This window comes from Furipterus horrens, unplaced genomic scaffold, assembly GCF_987537825.1.
Source record: "Furipterus horrens unplaced genomic scaffold, mFurHor1.1.pri manual_scaffold_5, whole genome shotgun sequence".
Taxonomy (NCBI): Eukaryota; Metazoa; Chordata; class Mammalia; order Chiroptera; family Furipteridae; genus Furipterus; species Furipterus horrens.
Genome location: NW_028327175.1, coordinates 26,955,230 through 26,978,197, shown reverse-complemented (window position 1 = coordinate 26,978,197; position 22,968 = coordinate 26,955,230). Strand labels below are relative to the sequence as shown.

Below are 22,968 nucleotides of genomic sequence, written 5' to 3'. Positions count from 1 at the left end.
TAAACAGAGTGATCCAGCAATCCCACTTGTAACTATATACCCAATAGAAATAAAACATGCACATAAAAACTTGCACATGAATTTTCAAAGCAGCACTCTATTTTTAATAATTCAAAATAGAAAATGATTTAAAGTCCAACAGCTCATTAATGGATAAATTGTGGTATATCCATACCAAAATATTATTAGGAAATAAAAAGAAATGAAGCATTGATACATGGTTTAACATGGATGAACTTTGAAAACATTACAATAAGTAAAAGAAGCCAATTATAAAAGACCTCATATTGCATGACTTCATTCATCTGAAATGCCCAGAAAAGGCTGGGAAGGGTGTGAGACTTCTTTTGGGGGTGATGAAAATGTTCTAAATTTGATTGTGGTGATAACTGCAAGACTATATAAATATACTATCAATCATTAACTTTTACACTTTGAGTAAGTGAGTTGAATGCTATATGAATTATAGCTCAATAAAGGTATTAAAAATAACCCTGCAGCAGTTCTTATAGTGCTAACGATTAAAGAAATTCATTAAATGAAAAAGGTTGCTTACTCCACCCCACTTCTTACCAGTACAAAAAGAAAACAAATAGTTTGCACAGATTACTTAAATAAAAATGCTATCAAATTATAGAAGTAATAAAAAAGTTTATCAAATTTTTCTTGTTATCAGATCAACATATAAAAATCAATTACATTTTAAAATAAAAAATAATCTCTTAGCAAATGTACCTCCTAAAAAAAGATAACATTTCCAAGGGCAACAAAAAAACTCCATGGAGCCTAAGAAGGAATGAAATGAAGAACAGTGCAAAGCTTTTAAGGAGAAATGCATAAACTTCATCAAAAGGTACATAAAAAAAAAAAAAAAAGACTGCCATTGAGTTTATAAATAGGAAGATTTCAAAAAGTAAAGCTGTAATTCTCCCCCAATTTCCCAGAGGTAGAACATACACATGTGAAAATTTGATACATGATAGACAGAGATGTCATAATAGCTTAGGGGACAAATGGCAATCTCTTCAACAGCTGGCATTGGGACAATTACTTATTTATGTGAAAAAGAAGAAAGTCGAAACTCCTTTTGCTAGGTTAAAAAAAAGTCCATTATAAGTGAATTAAAGAATTTAATGTAAAATTGGTATAATTTTGTAATGATTAAAACATTGGAAATTGTTTTAATGTTGTTTTAGGAGATTTTATTTCTTAAACAAGATTCCAAAACCATAAATTCTAAAGAAAACAGACTGATCAACCTACAACACTGAAATAAACACTCTGTTCATCAGAGGACGTGATTAGAAAACGAAAAAACGAACTGTAAGAAGATGGTTGTAACATTCAACCAACAAAAGATTAGTAACCAAATATATTGAAAATTAAAATAAGAAAAAGAAAAACCACAAATAGAGAAATGTATAAAATGCATACATATGCATTTAATGCAAGAATAAAAATGGATATTTAATAAATTTATAAAAAGTGCTATTAGTGCAGAAGTCAGGGAGATGCAAACTTCAAACCCACCAGATTCGCAACAACAGCACCAATGAATACTTTGAAAAGAGTAAGCTTTTGTGTGTATATGGAACAATACAGTATTCATTGCTGATGGGAATGTAAGTTTGTGCAGCAACATTTGAAAGTTCTTTGGCATTATGGAGAAGCTGAGGATGTTCAAACCCTACAAGAAAGCCAGCACTTTTCTCTACACGCCCAAGAGACATGCGCACACCTTCATGAGGTGCCCTGCATAATTATGTCCTAAGCCATATGTTTCTAAAAGCAAAACCTGCAAACTCTGCAAATGTTCTTCTCAGGAGAAAAGATACATGCACTTGGCATATTCACATGATAAACTAGGAGACATCAGTTAAAAAAAGGCATAATCTACAAGTACCCATATCAACAGGAAAAAAATCTGGAAGACATTATAGCTGAGTTTAAAACAAGCATATAAGAGTCAAAAACAGGCAAATCAAATAATATCTTGCATATTTGGATGCATACATGTGGGGAAACATAAAGAAATCCAAGGGAAAGAATAAACACCAAGTTCAGTCGATTGTTTACCTCTGAGTTAGAGATGTCATGAGAAAAGGGCAGAGAATGGTTTCCAACTACTGATCCCAATGATCAATTTCTACTCCTAAGCAAGCTTACAACAGTTTTCTAAACCATGCATATAAAAAGTCCACTTATTCTCCACAGTATATATCATAGACTTTGTGATACTCTGTATGCCACTGTCTTAAAATAAAAGATTTTTTTTCTAAAAACTTTTGTATAGCATAATCTAAAAAATATTTTTCTTCATTACTGAAGCCCTATTAATAAATGATAGCATTTAAAAAAAGGCAGTTAGTCCATTTTAATGTAATACTTTTATTTGGAAGTATTTCATTTTATCATTGTGTTCAATTAGCATCTCAGAGTTTTATTTGATTTTGTACTTTTCTAACTGAAAATGAAAAATTCTCCCTGGGAATGATAACGTAAGTTAAATCTTCTGTGAAAAATGGTGACTCCAATCCCCTGGCAGACACACTGGCAGCTCTTTTATAACTTATTTCCTAAAATCTCCTTATTTTGAAGTTTTTAATATTTCTTTTAAAACTTTCAGATATTCTATGGAGCTTCATTTCTTCATTAGCTTATAAATTCCTTTGTTCTGACTCCATGAGTTGCACACACAAACTAAGTTCTGATTGATTTTTTTTCCCTCTGGAATGTTAGTTCATTAGCCAAATATAATAAGTGTGTGAAATGGTCAGACTGAAGCTTAAAATACACTTTTGTGCCACTACCCCCAAGGATAGATTACATAGAATTGAGCTAATTTAATTATCTCTCTTGAACTTTGATCCTTCATTTTCTGTGTCTTCTTAGTATGAAGTGGTCAATCATGCACATGAAGGTTAACTTGATTATAACATTTTGTTGTAGACACTGAAAGAAGTGTTCACAATCCAAAGATCTGTTCACATTCCTACTAAGTCATATCCTAAATGCAGTGTTAAGACTGTAGGGTACAGGAGGGCAGGGGATTTGCTTTCCTCATTCAGAGCTTTACTCCTACTGTCTTACACAGATCATAGATCCATGATATATGTATGTGTTGAATGAATGAATGAATAAATGAATGAAGGAGATCTTTCACTCTTTCCTGTCACAAGGGAGGACTTCACAAACCCATGTTCCTGTAGATTTTTTCTTTGTTTTGTTGATCCCAGCAACTTATATCCACAGGACCATGGGCAATGCTTCTTTGAATTAGGGACCAGACAGACAGACTTCAGCTTTTAAATACAAGTTCCAGAGGGAAACCCTTCGCTTCCACAATTTGTCAGAGACCCCAAGGCTTTAAAAAATGCTAACAATTTCAATGTTTAGGTAATATTGAGAATTTTCTTTTTCTTCTCTTTCATCTCTTTGGTAAAATTATTTCCTAGTACCATCTTACAAAGGCATGAAATGAAACTTATTAATAGTAGGACACTGACACTTAAAACTACAATGATCTTGGGCAACTATCCACTTGAGGGCAAATATAATTTTTGCAGTGATGAGACAGTGTCCTAAACAGTGTGATGCGTCAGTGAATCATGACTATATTATTGCATACGTATTGTTCATGCACTAATTTAAGAACCCCTCTTTACTGTGGTGCTCCCTGGCAGAAAATGGCAATAGTTAGAATATTTTGTCTTCAGTTAACTTGATATCATCATAACCACCCAAAAAATAAAAGAGAAATAAAAAGGAATAAATAAACTATATCTCTCTGTGAAGACAAAGGTATTTCTTATCTACTTGTGCATGTGACAAGTCAGAACTGTAAGAGTCATGGTAATGAATTAATTAACTAATTAGGAAGAGGACCAACCAACATATATTGAATACTTTTTCAGTGACAAACACTGTTATTCGTTTTAAACACATTTTCACATTTAACTCTTACAGCATACCTGTAAGGGATGTATTATTCTCCCCAACTTACCGGCAGATAAATGGAGTTTCTGGAGAACCAGTATATTTCCCAATGCTACACAGATAGCAATAGGCAGAGCTGAGATTCAAATCCAAAACTTATAGGTTGCAAACTCCACTGTCTTAAATAGCACCCTGTGCCACCTCTTAAAATTAGAGCATGGGTATTTGTTTTGTATTTATTATAGACAGGTAATACGTATGTCCCCAAAGACAGAATGAAACTCTTTATCTTAAATGAGAAATGTCAAAATGACAGGGGGTTCTCCACAGGTGGAGGCCGGCACTTACACATTAGAGAGAGGTTAATTGCAAAGTTTTGAGTAAAGTTGGCAGTCAATCCCTTGGATCGAGCTTTCCAATAAAATCTTGCTGAGAGTTACATTCTCAAATAAGTGCATGAGACTAAGCAACAATGTGTGAAGATTGTTCAACTTCCTCAGCTCTTGAGGTACTAAGCAAACAGATGTTTGAGAAGGCTGGGGCTTCTGAATACAGCTTTACTGTCAACAAATTAGGCAACATCTTTGCTGCCTGCTGCTAACGCAGCAATCTCTTAAGTTTAAAATTCTATGGTAGTTTCTCCTGGAAAAAAGGGAATTAGAATACATTCACATACATGAAATTAAAAAAAAAAAAATCAAAGGTTCCTTGTTGAAAACGGGCAATGCTTGTGGTAGAAGCTAAACTCAGTGTTGGCCTAGCTTACCAAATGTTCAAAAAAATGTTTTGAAATAGTTTTGCACTCCCGTGATTGTCTCTTTTGATTCAAATGTGTCCCCAGACCTTCCTAACTCTAACTCGGAGACCATGGAAATGCTTAGGACCTTGGCTTCAGGGTTCTGACCTAACTCCTGGCAAGAGCTGCCATCTCTAACGTGGGCTGCAGGCCCCAGCCTCCACGAGCTTCAGTCCATCCTCCACAGCTCATCTCATCACTTCTTTGGTTAAATCCATCTTCCACATTCTGTCATTCAGTCCACAAAACCCAAAGTCCAGAGGTCTCTGGCCTGACCTATACGGCTGCTCACAGAATGGTTATGCCTGTCTGTACCTTTATTCAACACCGTGTTATGCCTTGGGCTCACTATTCCAACCACACTGATTCCAGATTATCTCTTGTCCTTCTGACTTTTGACTTTCCCTTTGAGTAGTGCCTTTATCCCATTTCACTCCCTGCCAATGTTTCACATTGTTAACACATAAATATCCCTCTGACCTCCTGTTGTCTTCGTGGCACCAAGACATTTTATCATGTTTTCCATGCTTAGATGTCTTTCTTTGTATTTGACAGCAACCCCCTGGAGGCCAGGAGCTGCATCACATTCATGTTTGAAGCATAAGGAGTGCTTACTAACATGGTGGACCCTTAGAAGTACTTCATAACATATTTTTTAATGGAACCAATGATTACTTATTAAAAGGTCCTCTCCACATGATTTCTCTGTTCCAGTTTGCTGTCTTTACCTCAGGATTAAGCTAAACTAGAAAAACATCTAGATAATCTAAGGATGTTTACAATATACTTATAATTTCTTTTAGACTGTGTTTCCCCAAACATGAAGTCCATGCCTTGACCTAACTGGAGATCTCATTACTGAAGAGGACTATTTACACACAGAGATAGACATCTATATGCCTTTTATTGAAGCATGAATTCTATTTGGTAACATCTTACTATCCTGACTAATTAATTACTTGGACTTTTACATAAGTTCAAATAATGTCCCCATTTGAAACCATTCAGATGTGACTGACTGCCTATAATGCAGTGTTTTAATGATACAAAGAGCACATGAGTAGAGCTGGAACCTAGACACTTAGCTTTTCCTATCTTAATGCGAGAAAACAGAAACCCAGAAATCCCCAGTGACTTGTCCCAAATCACACCTTGAGTGTGCTGCTGCTGCTACCATGACCTCTGCACCCTCACTACAACACTCTTCCTGCTATACCCTCGACGCCCTTTCCATGTTATTAGATTGAACATACAATGTTCGCAGTGTTCAGCAAGCTGTCTTTACCCCAGGGTTTATGCTAAAGTTCCTTCTCCTTCGTGAGTCAAATGCTCATGGTTATTTTGTCAGTTGAACTATCACTGGTTACCAATCCTCTTAAATAAATATAAACGAACAAACCAATATAAAGCAATTTGGTAAAAATTTTTGCACCCACGGCATCTGAGCAAAGGCAGAATGGACATGATGGATACACAAATGCCTTCTCCAACAGGCACTTCAGCTTTTCACCATATCTCTCCACATAAACCACAAGGGAGAGCAACGAGCATGCATATTTTGGCAATGTATTCGTCTCTAGCTGTTCTCTGAAAAGCATCTATTCAAAGAGTCACTAACTTCTGTATCTTAATTTATTAAGCATTTCCTGTCATACATATGTTACCCTTGCACCATTGCTCTTCTTACAACTGTGCAACATCACCAGTATCACCTTCAGCTCCAGCAGTGGGTACAGAGACATGTTATGTTGTGCCATGTGAATGGGAAATTGAACTTTCTTCCATTTCATTGTGTCAGTTTCTGTGGGGCTTTTAGTCTATATTATGAAGGAGACAAATCAGCATTACCTTATACATCATTTTAGCCCATAGTTAGAGGGACCATTTTATAATATTTTATAGAAAAATTAGGAAGGAGATTTCAATAAAAAGATTATCAGTATATTCTTCAAGAAAACAAATGGATAGGATTTGCTAGTAACAGTGTGCAAGATGGTGTGTGAGATGCTTTACTTACATTCCTCACTTAATCTTTACTAAATTACAAAGGAGCATTATTCCCACTTGGGTAGCTGAGAAAAATGAAATTCAGAGAAATTAGCAAACCTAGGCAATATCATCAAAACACAATAATGATATTTAGCTCTAGGTTATAAAACTGCAAACTTCACCTTTCAGAGTTTAAGTTAAAAATGCTCTAAGGATGAGAGAAAATATGAAGAAATTTCCAGACTAATTAAATGTACAAAAATTCAGTTCTCTATGAACCATAATATTAAATTTCAAAATATATTAGAATTAGTTTTCCTAAAACACCTGTTATATAATGTAAAACCTCTAACTAAAATTTGGTACATGGTTGTTATGTGTACAATTAATTAGTTTTTATATAAGATATAATTTTGGGGGAAAAGTCAGGCTTCGAAATTGATGCAAAAGTGTTGATAGAGTAGCTGATATAAGACAGATATCAAATGATTATAAGTCTTAAGCATTCGACCTTTTTCAGGACCCACATCAAATTCTCAGGGCAGTTGACCATGTGAGGACACATCGCAAAATCTATGACCCAGGAAGCAGGCTCTCAGCAGACACCAAATTTGCCTGAGTTGTGATCTTGGACTCCCCTGCCACTAGAGATGTGAGAAATATTTATGTCATTTATAATTCACCCAATCTACAGTATTTTTTATAGCAGCCAGAGAGACTAAGACAATAGGATAATTAGCATTTTATGGACATAACTATTAGTACAATTTGTCCATTGGCAATTTGCAAGAGAAAACTGAATAATGAATGATTCTGGATGTATTTAAAAGCAATGATAATTTATACTATTAACAGCTTTTACCTCATTTGTGTAAGAATAAATCTCAGAAACATATTCAGATGAAAAACTTCAAAACAGCTATAAGCATTGGGATGGGGAGGAAAAAAGAAGCACAAAATAAGTCCAAAAATGTTTGCATGCCCAGGGTGAAAATGGACTGGAATTACTTAGATGATGGTTTTTTATGACATAATTCAAAACACCATTTAAGACTGAACAACAGCATTGTGGAGTAGGGCATTTTATCATGCGTACTTGGGGAATAAAGATACCTGGGGTCAAAAGTCAGTGTGTTAGAGGTTGGAAAAATTGAATTTTCCTCTCTAAATCTTAGTGTTCTAATCTACAATGTTAAATAATAAGACTTAATTCACAGGGTTCACTAGGAGTAAATGGCATGGTCTATATAATCCAGTTAAGGTTGTACCTGGCCTATGGAAAGAGCTCAATAAATATTACCATTATAATTATTAAAATTGTCACTAATATTGCTATTATTATCACTATTATCATCATTGTCTTAAGATCAGAGTGAAAGTATGAGACTAGATCAACAATAGTTCCACACATAAGAGTACATCAAACCAACAGGCCCTGGAATCCAGGGTACCATTTTAACAAGAAAACTAACTAGAATGAATAGTGAAACATAATTATTCTGATGGTGCTTGGTCAGAATAATATATAATATTTGATATGAATTATGATTTATTATATTATATATGTGTCATAGTAAAAATATATATTCTAGAATATAGAGAGATGGGAATATTTATAGATTAATAAAACTGTCAAGTTTTCTGAAACAACAGCAATAAGAATAAGAACAGTAATAGAATTACTGTATACTTATCCGTTTAGTTATTCCTTTGCTATTGACTGAACAGTTATCATGTGCTGGCCATTCCTGGGCATCTACTCCATCCCTGTGCTTGAGGAATTAGAGAGCAATGGAGAAAAGAGAAGAGGAACAGCACCTGCTTGGTTGTTGACAAGGCTCAACAATGTCTCACTGCAGGTGAGGAGAAGACAGCAGCTTTAATCCACGTTGTAAATATTGCTACAGGATTAGGAGTGCAAAGGACAATAAGGTACTATCAAGATGGCTCAGCATAGTGATCTTAGAGTCCAAGCAGGCTGGGAAATGCTCAGAGGCCTGACAACTGGGAGAAGAAAGAAGATGACTGGAGAAATAAGTACATCCCAGTTAAACAAGCAATACCTGTAAATGTTCTGGCTCTTTCTGAATGAGAAAGAGATCAATCTGAGTGGAGACCTGAGCAGAAATGCAAAGGTGCAGGAAGCATGAATGTGGGTCCTGAGGACCCAGGAACTATTCAAGTATTGTAGAACATCCATCTTAATTTATGTAGGAAAAAGGAGAAAAACTGTAACAGGAAATCCTAAAAGAAGAATTTCAGTGTTCAAAGCAAGCTATAAGAGACCAGGAAATGGAAATATATATATATGAAAGATGGGTGTACAAAAGTTAAAACAAGAATAGGGGGTCATGAAGGGACTTAAGACAATCAGGAATATTCTTGAGGAAGTTTCCTGCTCTGGAATTTAGATTAGAAGGAAACAAGAAATATACTTGTTTTAAAGTAACAAAATTGGCAATGTAGAAAACAATGCTAAAATATGTCTACAGTCCTTATATTTGGTTCTTGTCTCTGTTTTTATAATGAAGCAGACTTCTAAACGACTTCACAAATACCACTGCAATGTTAATCTGATTACAAATTCAATAAACTAAATGTCTCATTTAAATAAATCATTATGATTTTATTGGAAGAGTATTTTAACCACATGAGAAATGAACATGGAAACCAACAACTATTCTCTAAATTTAAAAGTAAAAATGTATTTAAAAGAAGGGGAAGCGACTATTCAAGGAATATGTATGAGTGACCCATGGGCATGGCCAACAGGAGGCGGGGGTTGACTGTGGGAGTGGGGGGGTGGGCTAGGTTAGGGAGGACAAAGGGAGAAGAATGGGAGCAACTTACTACAATAACAATAAAATATTACAAAACTGTGTTTAATGAAAAAATAAAATAAAAAATCATTCAGTTGAAAGTGATTATTTTTTAAACTGGCAAACATCTATTTATTGGTGTTAAGAATCTAGAATTCTGACTATGAGTTATTTTCTTACATTTGGCTAGATGACTGTGTTTGGAAATATGTGTATATGTATAAATGGCAACATAATAAAATTTTAAAAATACAGAATTTTAAAAGTAATTATTTAATTATCTAAGATATCAATTTTTAAAAATAAAGGATTTTGGAAGATTTATTCCTTCATTTTAAAAAGAATAAACATCAATATCTACTTGTTTAAATATAATGTCCTATAGAAAAATAAAAAAAGCACAAAATGTATGGCTGAGAAACAGTTATATTCACATATGGTTTATTTTCTTAAGAAAGCTTAGTGACCATACTTTTAAATATATACACTTCATTCTGATACAAAAATACAGGACTATTTGACTTGTGTTTCTTCACCACTAACTAGTTTAACTAGAAATCAGCATTTTCTCTAAAATAATCCTGGCTTCTTTGTAGGTATGAAAAAGATCTGTACACTATTTATAGAACTGTTGGCATTTGGACTCACAGAAGTTAGTTAGTGAAGAGAACGACCTTTCATAACAGTTGTAACATGAATTCATTTTGTATTCCACTCTCCAAAATATGGCAAATTTTTGTGAAAACGTGCTTGCAAGAAATTCAATAGTTCATCCGTGTGAAAGAAAGAGCATATTCTTATATGAAGCAAGATATTTTCATGTATATATTACATTTTGTCATTTTAAAGATATGAGATCTGTCTAGAAAATCCAGCCTGGCAGCCAAGGAGAGTGGACTGGAGTGCACATGCATGACCGATGACAACTTCACTGTACCAGTCAGTGGGGGCAGTAGATGCCATTGCGTGAGCATGTGAACTGTGTGGCCATCACACTGAAAATGACTGAGCAAGTAGAGCAATGAATGTGCACCAAATTTTGCGTTAAGTTTGAACATTCCTCTGAGGAAACTATTTAGATGATTCAAAAGGCTGCATCACATTGCATGCAGAGTTTTTTGGCAAAACATCAAATCACCCAGCTGATTCAGCCCCTCACAGCCCAGATTTGGTGCCCTGGGACTTCTGGCTTTTCCCAAAACTAAAATCACCATTGAAAGAGAAGAGATTTCAGACTGTCAATGAGATCCAGGAAAATGACAGAGAGACTGATGGCGATTGGGAGAACTGTGTGAGGTCCCAAGGTGCCTACTTTGAAGGGAACTGAGGCATCATTCATTGTCCTATAAACAATGTTTCTTGTATCTTGTATCTTCTTCAATAAATGTCTCTGTTTTTCATATTACATGTATGGATAGCTTCTGGACAAATGTCATATATATAACACCAATCACTCTTGGGTACCTACATTATAAATATGATGAGACTAAAATGATTGCTTTATTTAGCTGTCCTTATTCTACTTGAAATAACAACTCTATTCCACATTCAAATACCTCCACCTCTTAGAATCAAAACAGTACATTGTTTTAATATGTAAATCCAGATGTATGTGTAAATGCATGAAGAATAAAACTGGATATATAAATTAAAATATTGAATGGAATACAGATAATCACAGAGTAAAATTTGTTTTCTCTAAAAAACTTCCATAATTCAACTTGCTATAATGTACAGGGTGAAGCAAAAGTAGGTTCATAGTTGTGAGCAGAGGAAAAAGTTTATTCTCATGTAATTATTCATTAATTGTATTATTTTCCATACAAAAGTGTAAACCTACTTTTGCCTAACCCTGTATATCTAATTAAAACTATTGAAAACCATTGTATTCATTCTCTATTACTGCATAACCAATTACTATCAACTGAGATATTTAAAACAATGTCCTTTTTTTTTAGCTTATAGTTTGGAAAGTTTTGGAAAGTTGAGTTAGGGCATAACGGGGTTCTCTGTTCAGGGCCTTGCAAGGTTATCAGCAGTTTCTGCTGTGCTATCTCCTTTTTGGAGGTTCTGGGGATAATCCACTTCCAAATCATTCACTCAGGGTGTTAAATGAATTCATTCCTGTTGGTTATAGGACTGAGGTCCTCTTGTCTTTGTTGGCTGTAAATTTGGGGTTGTTTTAAGCCTCTAGGAGCCATGTGCACTGCTACCCACACCAGCAAGGAAGAATTTATCATGTGTCAAGTCTCTCTAGCATTGAATTTCTGACTTCCTTTGTCTCGGAGCTCTAGATCACTGTCATCCTCCTCCTCATCATACTCATCTTCAATCTTCTAAGAGCCAGGTCCTCTTTAGGAGTTTATAAGATATGTCCAAATCTGATTTGAATCCATTTCTCCCATTATGTTCTTAGTGCCCATTAGAATTAAGGAGTATGAGTAGACATCAATTTAGTTGTCCTTAAATTTTTAGTAGCACTTAAGAAATCCCTACACATCCTTTGACTGAAGGTTAAAATATTCTGTGGCATGGATTCTAGAAGGGTCAACAGAAACTCATCCCCAGTACATTGCTAAATTCTAATGACTCCAAAAAAAGGGGACACATGGCCCTATTTGGATTGGTCAAGAAGGCATTCAGAAGGGTGCAGGCCCTCAGCTGAATAGTCCATTGTGGGGGGGGCAGGGAAAAGGGGGAAGATATTCTAGATGCAAGGGATTACTTGGTCTTAGGCACTGAGATGGGAGGGAGTGGTATAGTTATGAAGTTGCTGAAGTGGGAAATAAAAGGTCCTTCATAGACATGGTTCTGATTGATGCATTATACAGATTGAACTCACACCATGTGGAAGATAGATTTGTGTAGACTACAATCAGAGGAATGAGTTAAGAGTGCTGTTACAGGAGTCTGGGGACTTGCCTGGGAAGAAATAAATGGCTCATGGGGCTGCTAGACCAGGACTTCATGGACAAGCCTTTACCTGAGAGACAGGTGTGAGCCAAGTAATCACAATTGGCCAGAAGGTGGGAGTGGGTTACTAGCAAGAGAGATTTGATCATGATCCTAAATAAAGGGCATCATCAGTATAAATAATGTTCCAGCCTCAGATATGGAAAGTTCTGAGGAATCATGGAGAAGGTATGGGGCCAAACTAGGTGTAGGAAGGGAGAAGAGTCCAACAGCTTGAAAAGGTTTAGCCTGGAAATAGAGTGAGGAAAGTCAAACACGGAAGAAATGGCAGAATTATAGCTTCAATGAGAAGCATTAATTATTTCTTTGTAGAAGAATGATAATGCTTAAACTACCACTAAGTGACCTGAATTCTGGAAGCTGCGATATGCATTGGGGTGTTCAGAAAGCCTGTGAAGAGCTTCAGAGATCACAATGGCCCTATTTGTAGTTACGTCTACCCTAGATACTTGCATGCCGAAGCTGGTAGGTGGTAACAGTGGATGTCGCAGGTTCTCCCTTCTCCGAACTTCCAGTGCTCTCACTTTTTATTTGATTGACTAGTATAAAGTTGGCTGTTATAAATGCATACCAGTAATATTTTTCAGTGAGTTTAAACTGTCAGTGTGATTACCAAAAAGAGGTCTTCGGAATCAGGTGAAGCAATTTCCTATCACCAATAAAGGCGGTGAAAAACCACACTATAATTATCAGTCATTTTTACCATGTATATAAAAAATCGGAGAAATATTTGATTTTGTTTTATTTTTTCTATGGCACTCTCTTACCCCTCTCTCTATCCCTAAGAAGTATGAAACACCTAAATTACCAGACTTCTTTACCTGCCTTTTTTTTCTCAAAAATCATTTATATTGTATTTTTTTATTTTTAAATATTTCTTTTGATGTGCTAAGTTAGTCTGTCACCGTTAATAAAGACTTGAATTTCCAAAGGTACATTTCTGAAGCTGAGCAAACAACTAGGTTAGGGGGAAACAAAAAACAACGGAAGGTATGCATTAGGTTTTCTCCAGTGAAATATAAGTAAATTGCTTGTATTATTTAAATGCAGATTCATACCTTAGAGATTTCCAAAATACAAAACAATAAAGTTTGATGAAGGCTGAATATTATAGAGGTATATAGTGGGGGAATAACTAGGCAGTGTCACAATAACTTAATGCACATTTAACACAGAATTACTGATAATGTATTATGAGCTCTGAGCTAAAGATACAAGAGAGAGTGTGAAGAACCAAACGCTGTCAGGGAAAATGTTTCTGTTTACTCTGGAAGTTCACTGACGTGTTCTATCCAAGGCACTTTGGACGCCTACCCACCCCCCAAAAGAAATGAGCTCAATCAAATAAAAGGCAAGGGGAGAAGAGTTTTTAAGAATTTAAAAAGAAATATCATAGATGCAACATCTATAATGCAACCAATCCTAGTGATAACTACACTGGTCTTTTTAACTTTCAACAACAATACGGTCTCTCTCTGTGGAACTGCCCTCCATCACCATAGGTTCCCCCACTAATACACAAAGCACATGGCCACCATCCCCTAGCACTTAGCACAAGATGTCACAGATTTGGGATCACTTAGTTCACATTCTAAAGAGTAAGAGCCCAATTTCTCACAGGTCTGTCACCGGATGGACCACCCTTGAGTTAGACATCCATTTCTGATCCAATCAAAAGCTGGGGATTAAGGCACCAAATACAACATGGTCCCCCAGACCTGCTCCTACCACGGGCTGAGAATTGGTGAAACAAAATAAAAAATGTACAGTGTACAAAAATATCACACAGAAAGATTAGGAATATGAATTCAACAGGTAATCAGACCAATAAGGAAATGACTAATTTCAAAGCAAAATAGACGTTAATTCAGTGTTGCTTATGAACTCCCAAACCCAAGAAGCTTAGCTTCTCATAAGGTGTTCAACAAGAAAAAACAGCTCTTAGGTACATGCAGTAATAGGAATACAGTACACTCTTATAAATACTAGCTTTCTTCCTACCTTAGCCTCACCACATTCCACCAGTCAACCTTCTAAACATAATTTCAAATGGACATAACTCAATTTTTCTTTTTCTTGTCCATCCTGCTTCCATTAACTTGGTGTTCAGACAAGTGTGGGATGAGTTTAAGAGTTCACAATTTACCTGCTAGCTGCTTCTTGCTGCCAAGGCACTACACAGAAGTGGATATGCTTCCACATACATATTCCAAATACAGCTTTGCAGTTGACAATGATAGCAATTCAAGTAACCTAGTTTAACAGTGTGAGTTGGGATGATTTCTATTTAAAGGTTTACCACGGTTCCATGTAGACAAGAACAATGTTTAAAGGCAGGTGCCTCCGAAATGAAACATTCCAAATGCAAATTTACTCTTTCAATGATAAATGCATTAGAGCAATGGATACAATGTTTTAGTCTTTTGTGACAGCAGGTAGCTAAGAGCTCACCAAACTCAAACTTCCTGGGCAGAGTGGGTATACACCCTAGGACTAGGAATCCCTGCCCCATTCCCATCTGTGAGAGGCCATGTGACTGGTTCTCACCAATGGGCCGTGGGTACAGTAATATGTTTGACAATGAGGCCACAGGGGTTCTCAAGAGAGAAGTTGAGTCCTTGCTCATGACATAGGGGGGAAGCAAAGAAGCAGTTCCCTGACCAGCATCCTCTGTTTCTACCTGTTGCATGAATGAGAAGCAACCTGCTCGTGTGTTAAGTTACTACAATGTTGGAATTTATTTGCAACAGTAACTATTGTTTCCTTAACCAAGACACTTCCCTAAAAACATAGTGTCAAAATCAACAAAGAACAAGATGACAGAAAAGTACAATGCATTCCTGAGAAATGTAAGTTGAAATATAGAGTTTTATGTATGTTTATTTCATACACACATACACTTTTATTTTTAAATATAAAAACAAGGTCCTAGAATGGATCATTTATTCTGTGTCAAATGACTATATTTTGTTTAGTTTTTACACATTTCATAGCCTCAAACTAACCCCTAATTGAATAATCACTCTCTCTATGAATCTGAAGTATTTTTACACATGTCAATTGAATGTGTGGCTGAAATGGGAAGAGCTATTTTATAATTTAGCATCATATATTAGTAAACAATATAGGTTCTCTCTTTCATTTCCAGAACATGCAACTTTGGATCGTTTAGAAAAGAAGAGCAAACTGGGAGACTGTGATATGGCATCTCCTGACTTCAAGCAAGTTGACTGAATGAAAAGCCTTCCTTTGTGTAAAATTATGCATACTTTGCATTCAGGGAGGGGATTAATTTTGTTAAAAGAGTTTCAAGGACAAATCAGGCCATTTCGGGCAGCTTTTAAACATCTTAAATCAGGTCGGTTACAATTCCTTTCCAACATCTGACTGAATGTTCCACTTCCACTGCCAGGTTTGTAAGGAAAAGATAAACACCGCAATTTACTTTCACCGGCAACTCAAAGCCCAGGCTGCAGGGAGCGGGGTGCCCAGTACCTGATACTGCTCATGCTGCCTGTCTCCGACCCCAGCTTGCATCGCTCCAGCTGGCTGGCTACGATCTGACGTTCTGCCTCCAGCTCTCGAGTCAGTCTTTCAAATTGTAATTCCTGAAAGAAAACCACCAAAAAGATTAATTATATCATTTATGTAAAAAGTGAAATTCAGACCCAAATGACAGAATGGTTGAGGGGAAAAATCTGATTTATCAAAATGTCAAATTTAACAAATAGTGTTGATGTGGAACCAAAAAAGAATTTGCAATTCAGGCAGACCTAAGTTTATATCACAGTCCTAGGACCCATTAATTAGATGCAGAGCCTTAGGTAAGTTATTTAATCTAAATATCAATTTTATCATCTGTAAAATGGGTTTACAATACTTATTTCATAGGTTGGGGTGAGGACTAAAGAGACAGTGTCCATGAAAAAATTAGCCTATGCTATGTTTGGTGCATGACCAGCAAGCTCACAGATAACAAAACTGAAACATTCTTCTTTTCAAAAAAATCTTAATTGTATTTTTTCCATTACCATTTCATCCCCTTATACCCTCCTCCCCCCAGCAATCACCACACGGTTGTCCATGTCCATGAGTCCTTTTTCCTTAATCCCTCCACTCCCTAACCCCCTCTCCCACCAGCTGTCATCCTATTCTCCATCTATTTTGTGTGTTAGTTCAGTTCGTTCATTAGATTCCACATATGAGTGAAATCATATGGTATTTGCCTTTCTCTGACAGCCTTATTTCACTTAGCATAATGTTCTCTGGGTCCATCCATACTATTGCAAAGGGTAAAATTTTCTTCTTTTTTATGGCCGAGTAGTATTCCATTGTGTAAATGTACCATAGTTGTTTTATCCACTCATCTATTGATGGACACTTGGGCTGCTTCCATATCTTGCTGATTGTAAATAACAATGCAATGAATATAGGGGTGCTCATTTTCTTTTTGATTAATGGTTAGGGTTCCTTCTATCATTTGGTGTATAGTATTTCTTCCCTGCTGGTTTTCTAGCTGCCTCAGTATACTAATTTGATCCTCATATTACTTACATATTATAGATTGAAGAAAAATAATGCTTAAATTGATACTTCCTTATGCTTTAAATTTCAGCAGAATGGCAATGATAGATTCTATACAGGCTAGTTACTAAGGTAATAACCTTGGAAACTTTGCTATACCATTTTTAAAAATAGCTAATTAAAGCAATGAAGAATAGTTCTACAAAGCGTCCCCAAATCCACTGTTAAAGGATTAGCTTTAATGAGAAATGATTCAGCCAGTACATCAAGAATCTTAGCTGCTCCAACTACTGGACTTTCTACCATATTTTAGTCCTTATGCTTTACTTACCCATAGACTTAAGTTTTTAAATAAATATAATTATAACAACTTGTGTGCTTTAAATAAACATTTCAAGAAATGTATTTACTATGTCACATTTAACTTCTTTTAAAAAATAAACTATCTGCACAGTTATGTTTTGGTGATAGAAAAAAGAATGAAGAAAAAATAATGAAATATAGGGTTGCCATTAATTTTGGAAAACTAAAACTCCCAACACTGCAGGGATTTGTCTTTCCAGAAAAGATGAGTTATTTTTACTTATTACCCTGGGGCACCCTTGGGTGATACTTTTAAAAAGTAGGATCTATTTTGTCCTCTACATGATTAAGAATATCCTTGCTCTTTTTCATAAGAGCAGATTTTTTAAATGTTGATATTATTTAGGGTATCTATGTAAGAGACACTACATAGAACAGCTCAACTTTCCCCTTCTGGGGAAAACTTAAGAAGCTAAAACTTAAGAAGCATGATGGTGTTTGAGATAAACTTTTATTCTTATATACTCTGAAGGACAGCAAAGATTATCTGTAAAGAATGAGTACCAAGACTTCTGCTGAATGTATTTTGTGCAGCTAAGCTTCCTTCCTTCTGCCTTCAAGTTCTGCTTTTTTCATCAGTCTTTCCTCAAAAAATATGCAAGTTCTAGGAGATTTTTCATTCACAGTCTTTATAACATATTATCTTAAATTTCTCTGTATGGCAGGAAACCAACTCATACCTTTGAATTGACAACACTTTAACAACATAATACCTGAGGACCATAGAGGACTCCTCATAAGTAGATGGACATTCTTTATTGTATTATTTAAAGGACTTTAATTTACCATATGTTTGCATATGTTACAAATAGTTCGATACAGTGAGACAGCACAGCATTCTGAATCAGGATTCATAAACCTTCCTGGGATTCTGCTAGAACAGACCCTGTCCTTGGGTGTGCTCACTCAAGGCTGTGGCCTCACTATGCATCTTCCTCATTTCAGTCTTACGGGTGGGAAGTGCTAGGAGACATTTTTCATTTGCAAACTGCCTTTCAAATATAGTCACAATTTCCAATGCTCTTCATCACTTTGTATAGATCTGTATTTCCATCTGGCTTCATTTTCTTTCTGTCTGAAAGACTTCTCTTAATATTTCCTGTATGTGGTTCTTTAGGTGATGAATTCTTCCAGTTTTACATGGCTCACAAGGGTCTTTATTTGCCCTCATTTTCAAAGACATTTTTGCTCCACTGTCCTCTCGGGTGCATTATATCTGACAAAAAAATAGATGGTATTACTTATCTTTGTTTGTCCCTTTATGTGGTGTCTTTTTTCTCTGACTCCTTTTAAGATTTTCTCTTTATTACCAGTGCCTGAACAACCTGAGTTTCATGTTCCTTGGAGTAGTTTATTTGTTTCTTCTGCTTGTGATTCATTGGTCTTCTTCAGTGTTTGAATTTAAGGTTGCCCTCAAATTTTCAGCTATTATTTCTTTAAAAAATTCTTTCTCTTACCCATTCTTTCCTCTTCTTCAGTGACTACAATTCAGTGTCGTCTTTTCCCATTTAAAAAATTTTTCTCTCACTTCGTGTTTCATTTTGGATTATTTCCATTAGTGTTTTGATGTTAACCAATCTTTTCAGCTGCAATGTTGAATCTACCACCAATCCCATTGAGTGTATTTTTATTTCATATAAATCAAACATCTCCAAAAGTTTCATTTAAGAATTTTTCATATCTCCCATGTCTCTATTTAACTTTTTGAACATATGTTAAAAAGCATCTGTGTTAGTTTCAACTGATTGATTTTTCTCCTCAGAATGGACCCTATTTCTGCTCCTCTTCATGTGTGGTGATCTTTGAATATAAAACATTTTGAATTTTATCTTGCTATGTTCTGGTTATCTTCATAGTCCTACAAATATCTTAAGCTATGTTCTGGGGCACAGTTATGTGGAAACAATTTGACATATCTGAGTCTTGTATTTATTTGTCAGGGGCAGCAGAACAGTGTTTAGTGTAGGACTAATTATAGTGCCTAGATAGACCCTTCGGGGTACTCTACTCTGTGCCCCATAAATGATGGGGTTTCCTGGCTAGGCTGATGGGTGTAGGTACATATCTCGACCCAGGAGTGAGCACCAGATGCTATCCTCTCCCATTCTTTTAGACTGTTCTTCCTTTTTCCCTTGGTGGCTTCCTTACACACACAGGCTACTCAGTTCTCTGTTGAATAGGAGAAGGTGACCCTTGGCAGATCTCAAGGGTTCTCTATTTGAGCAGAAATATCCCTTTTTCCCATTTTGTCCTGCAAATTCCAGCCACCTTGTAACTTCCTGGATTATCAGTGCAGTCTTCCAAACTCAGGGAGTCATCTGGGCTCTGTCTGGAAATGTTCTCACAGCTGTAAGCCGGGACAACTGCAGGGCTCATCCAATTTGCTTCACGTGTCTTAGGAATAACTGTCCTTCATTTTCATTGCCTATAATTCCATGCCTTGAAAATCAGTGTTTTATTCATATTTTTGCTTGTATGTTTTTTGTGGGTGTTGTTTCAGGTCAAAGGGATTTCCAAGCCTATATCTTTATGATACTATACTATACTATATCCTTACACTGTACCTTTAATAAAAGCTAGAAGGTTTTTAAAATGTAACAATTTTCTCCTATGCCTGATTTTAAATGCATATTTTCCATCATTTAAAAAAACTCACACCAAACAAATGAGTAAACAGTTAAGTACTTAGGTTTTCACACTTCAAAAGAATGGTGTTCACAATTACAGTATTAAAAATAGAGGCTACCTTTGGGTTGTTTCTTTTATTTGTCTGATGACTTTTTAATTGAGTTGACATTTTCTCTATGAAGGAAACTGAATCAACACTTGCCTTTTTAAAATGTCCATTCAATAAATGCTTACTTTGTCAAGCAAGTAATTAAGTGAATGATCCCTCTGTGCTTCACTGAGGAGTACGAATAAATGTCAAGGTTCTTAAGAAGCAAGGAAGTTTCTCTTCTTCATCTAAAATCTTATATTTTATTAATATAATAACACAAGACATAATAAAATTGGAGGCTACAATGTTTATTGAGTGCTGACTATTGAGTGCTTAACTACTAGGACAGTGTATAAGACAGAAGGTTTTCCTGCTGGGTTTCTACTATATGTAGTGTCTCAAGTGGTGCTGGCACATAGTAGGTGCTTAACCAATATCTCTTAATATGTGCACTGAACTAAGAGCTTTACATGCATTTACCTTGTAAACATCTTAAAACTGCTGTTTCCCAGGCGCCTTTTTTTTTCTCACTTTACAAAAGTGTTAGGGTAATTAAGGTGAAAGGATTAGCCTTGGCCAGGAGACAAATTCTTTCTTCAAAAGCAGAGAAGAGAATAGATGAAAAATGATGTTTTAGGAGATCTGGACACAGAGAAGGGGGATGTTGAAGGGACTAATTAATTTTGGATGCACTAAATATTTCTATTATTTTCAATTCTTTTTAGAGACAATAGCAGTCCATTAATGTAGAGGAGATATAAGGCCAATATATACTATTCATTTCATTAGCATTCATACTAAAATATTTAATATTTGGAAATAAACTCTACAACCCAGGTTCTGAAATGACTTACTACACTGTCACTCATATTACAGTCATTCCCTACCTCACACCAAACCCAGGAGCCTAAGGCTCGTAGGGAGGGCTGTTTTTGCCACATCATATCATTGGCCTCCTGGTATGATATTATGCTTGGAACTGAAAACTGACCTTAGACCTGGGAACCAAAGAGGTGGAACCATGGTTCTCACACTTGGGACACTCTTGAGGCCTAAGGGCATCCATAGCATCATCAAGGGCATCATCACAACAGGAAACGAGCTTCTATTTTACAGGAAATACTCAAACTGTGGTGTGGGTGAAGAAATAACAATTCTCCAGTTCTAACTCAGTGGGCTGTTTGGAGAAAGGAAATACCCCCTAGGACTGAATAATTCCCTGGGTTTCTTAGAGACTTTCAGGTGGAAGAACATTCAAGAGAGTGATATTCCTAATGAGGCTGGTGGGTACCTACCAAATTAATCAGAAAAATAAAAGTATGTGGAACTACTTGGTAGAATTTTTTAAGTGAAGATGAGATATTAAATTAATTTAGTGAAGCTGAGACTTTAAAAAAATGGTGACAAGAAGAGTGAAGAAAGATCTTGGGAAGTTATCTGGATTTGGGAGGTAGAAGGGAAAAGAGAAGCCAGCAAAATAAATAAAAATCATTATGTGGCCAAAGACCAGCAGTGTGACTACCTCCTGGGCAGTGGACAAGTGGGGAGGTAAATCAACTATAAAAGGTGATTGATACCTAAAACACAGGGAACAAAAGCAAATATAGAGCATTAGGACTACATGAAACCAAAAAGCTTCCTTTTCTTTCAGCAAAGGAAGCAGCCAACAGAGTGAAAAGGCAACCTATAAAATGGGAGAAATTATTTAAAGTGGTTAATTTCTAAAATATATAAAATATTCATGCAACTCAGTAGGAAAAACAAAAAAAGTGGGCCAAGTAGTTGTATACAAACTACTCCAAAAAAGACATACAAATGGACAACACATATATAAAAAATTGCTCCACATCACTAATCATCAGGGAAGTGCAAAACAGAGCCAGAATGAAATATCACTTCTCACCTGTTAGGATAGCTATCATAAAAGCACAAAAAACAACAAGTTTGACAAGGATGTGAAGACATTGGAACCCCTGTGCAATGTTGGTGGAAATGTAAAATAATGCAGCCACTAATAAAACTGGAAAAACATAAGCAATTAAAAATAAAACTGCCATATGAGTTAGTAATTTCACTTCTGGATGCATGTCCAAAAGAATTGAAATCATATAGGTCTCTAACAAGTGGTTCACTGTTGTTGTTGTTGTTATACTTTTCATTTCTAAGACATGTTTTTTCCTCTGTTTCTTTTAATTATCCTCCCGTATTTATTTTATAGATGCAAAATAATCTCTTTTCTCTCTCGGTGATATTACTGTTATGTTTCCTTCTGTCAGCACAGTTCCTATTTTATAATGATTTTGCTTACTTTGGAATTTATCTATCATGTTATAGGCATTTTGAAAAGTATAAGTTCCCTGGCAGTCTGCTTTTATTTGGGGGCGGGGGGGGGTAGAGAGTTGTCAGATTCTCAGCCTAAGTGGGGCTGTTAGCTATGCTCTTGCAGGGGAACCACTATGTGTGCACATGCAAAACTCCCAGAGAAGTCTTACAAGCTCTGGGTTTAAGTGTAAACAATTGGCTGCCTCTATTTTGAAAAATGTGTGGAGTAGAGACCAAGAGCGGGGAGAGGTTCAAAATTTAGTAAGCAAAATTTCACTTTTTCCCACTCTCAACTTACAGTACCCCGCTATAAATGTTCTTTCCTGTGGTCCTGGAGTTGAGGCTTTGGTTTTACCCCATCAAGAGAATAAATCTCTAGTCTTTGCCAGTGTGGAGGAGGAGTACTCAACCAGTTGTGTATGCGGGGATAAGGAACTTGGGGGTCAAACTTATACTTAATCACTTCAAGATTTTTTTTAAACTCTGGATTTACTATCTCTTGAATCTGGATGAGTTAGATTTGATAA

At 35.9% G+C, this 22,968-nt stretch overlaps 1 protein-coding gene across 4 annotated transcripts in view; it reads right to left on the bottom strand.

The window, feature by feature from the left end:
- CTNND2 (catenin delta 2) overlaps window positions 1–22,968 on the bottom strand; it is an 821,463-nt gene that overhangs the window by 526,749 nt on the left and 271,746 nt on the right. For all 4 annotated transcript variants that reach the window (XM_090276223.1, XM_090276225.1, XM_090276224.1 and 1 more), the window contains exon 3: window positions 16,009–16,121. In XM_090276223.1, the coding sequence (XP_090132349.1) occupies window positions 16,009–16,121 (113 nt within the window). The remainder of the gene's footprint in view (window positions 1–16,008; window positions 16,122–22,968) is intronic.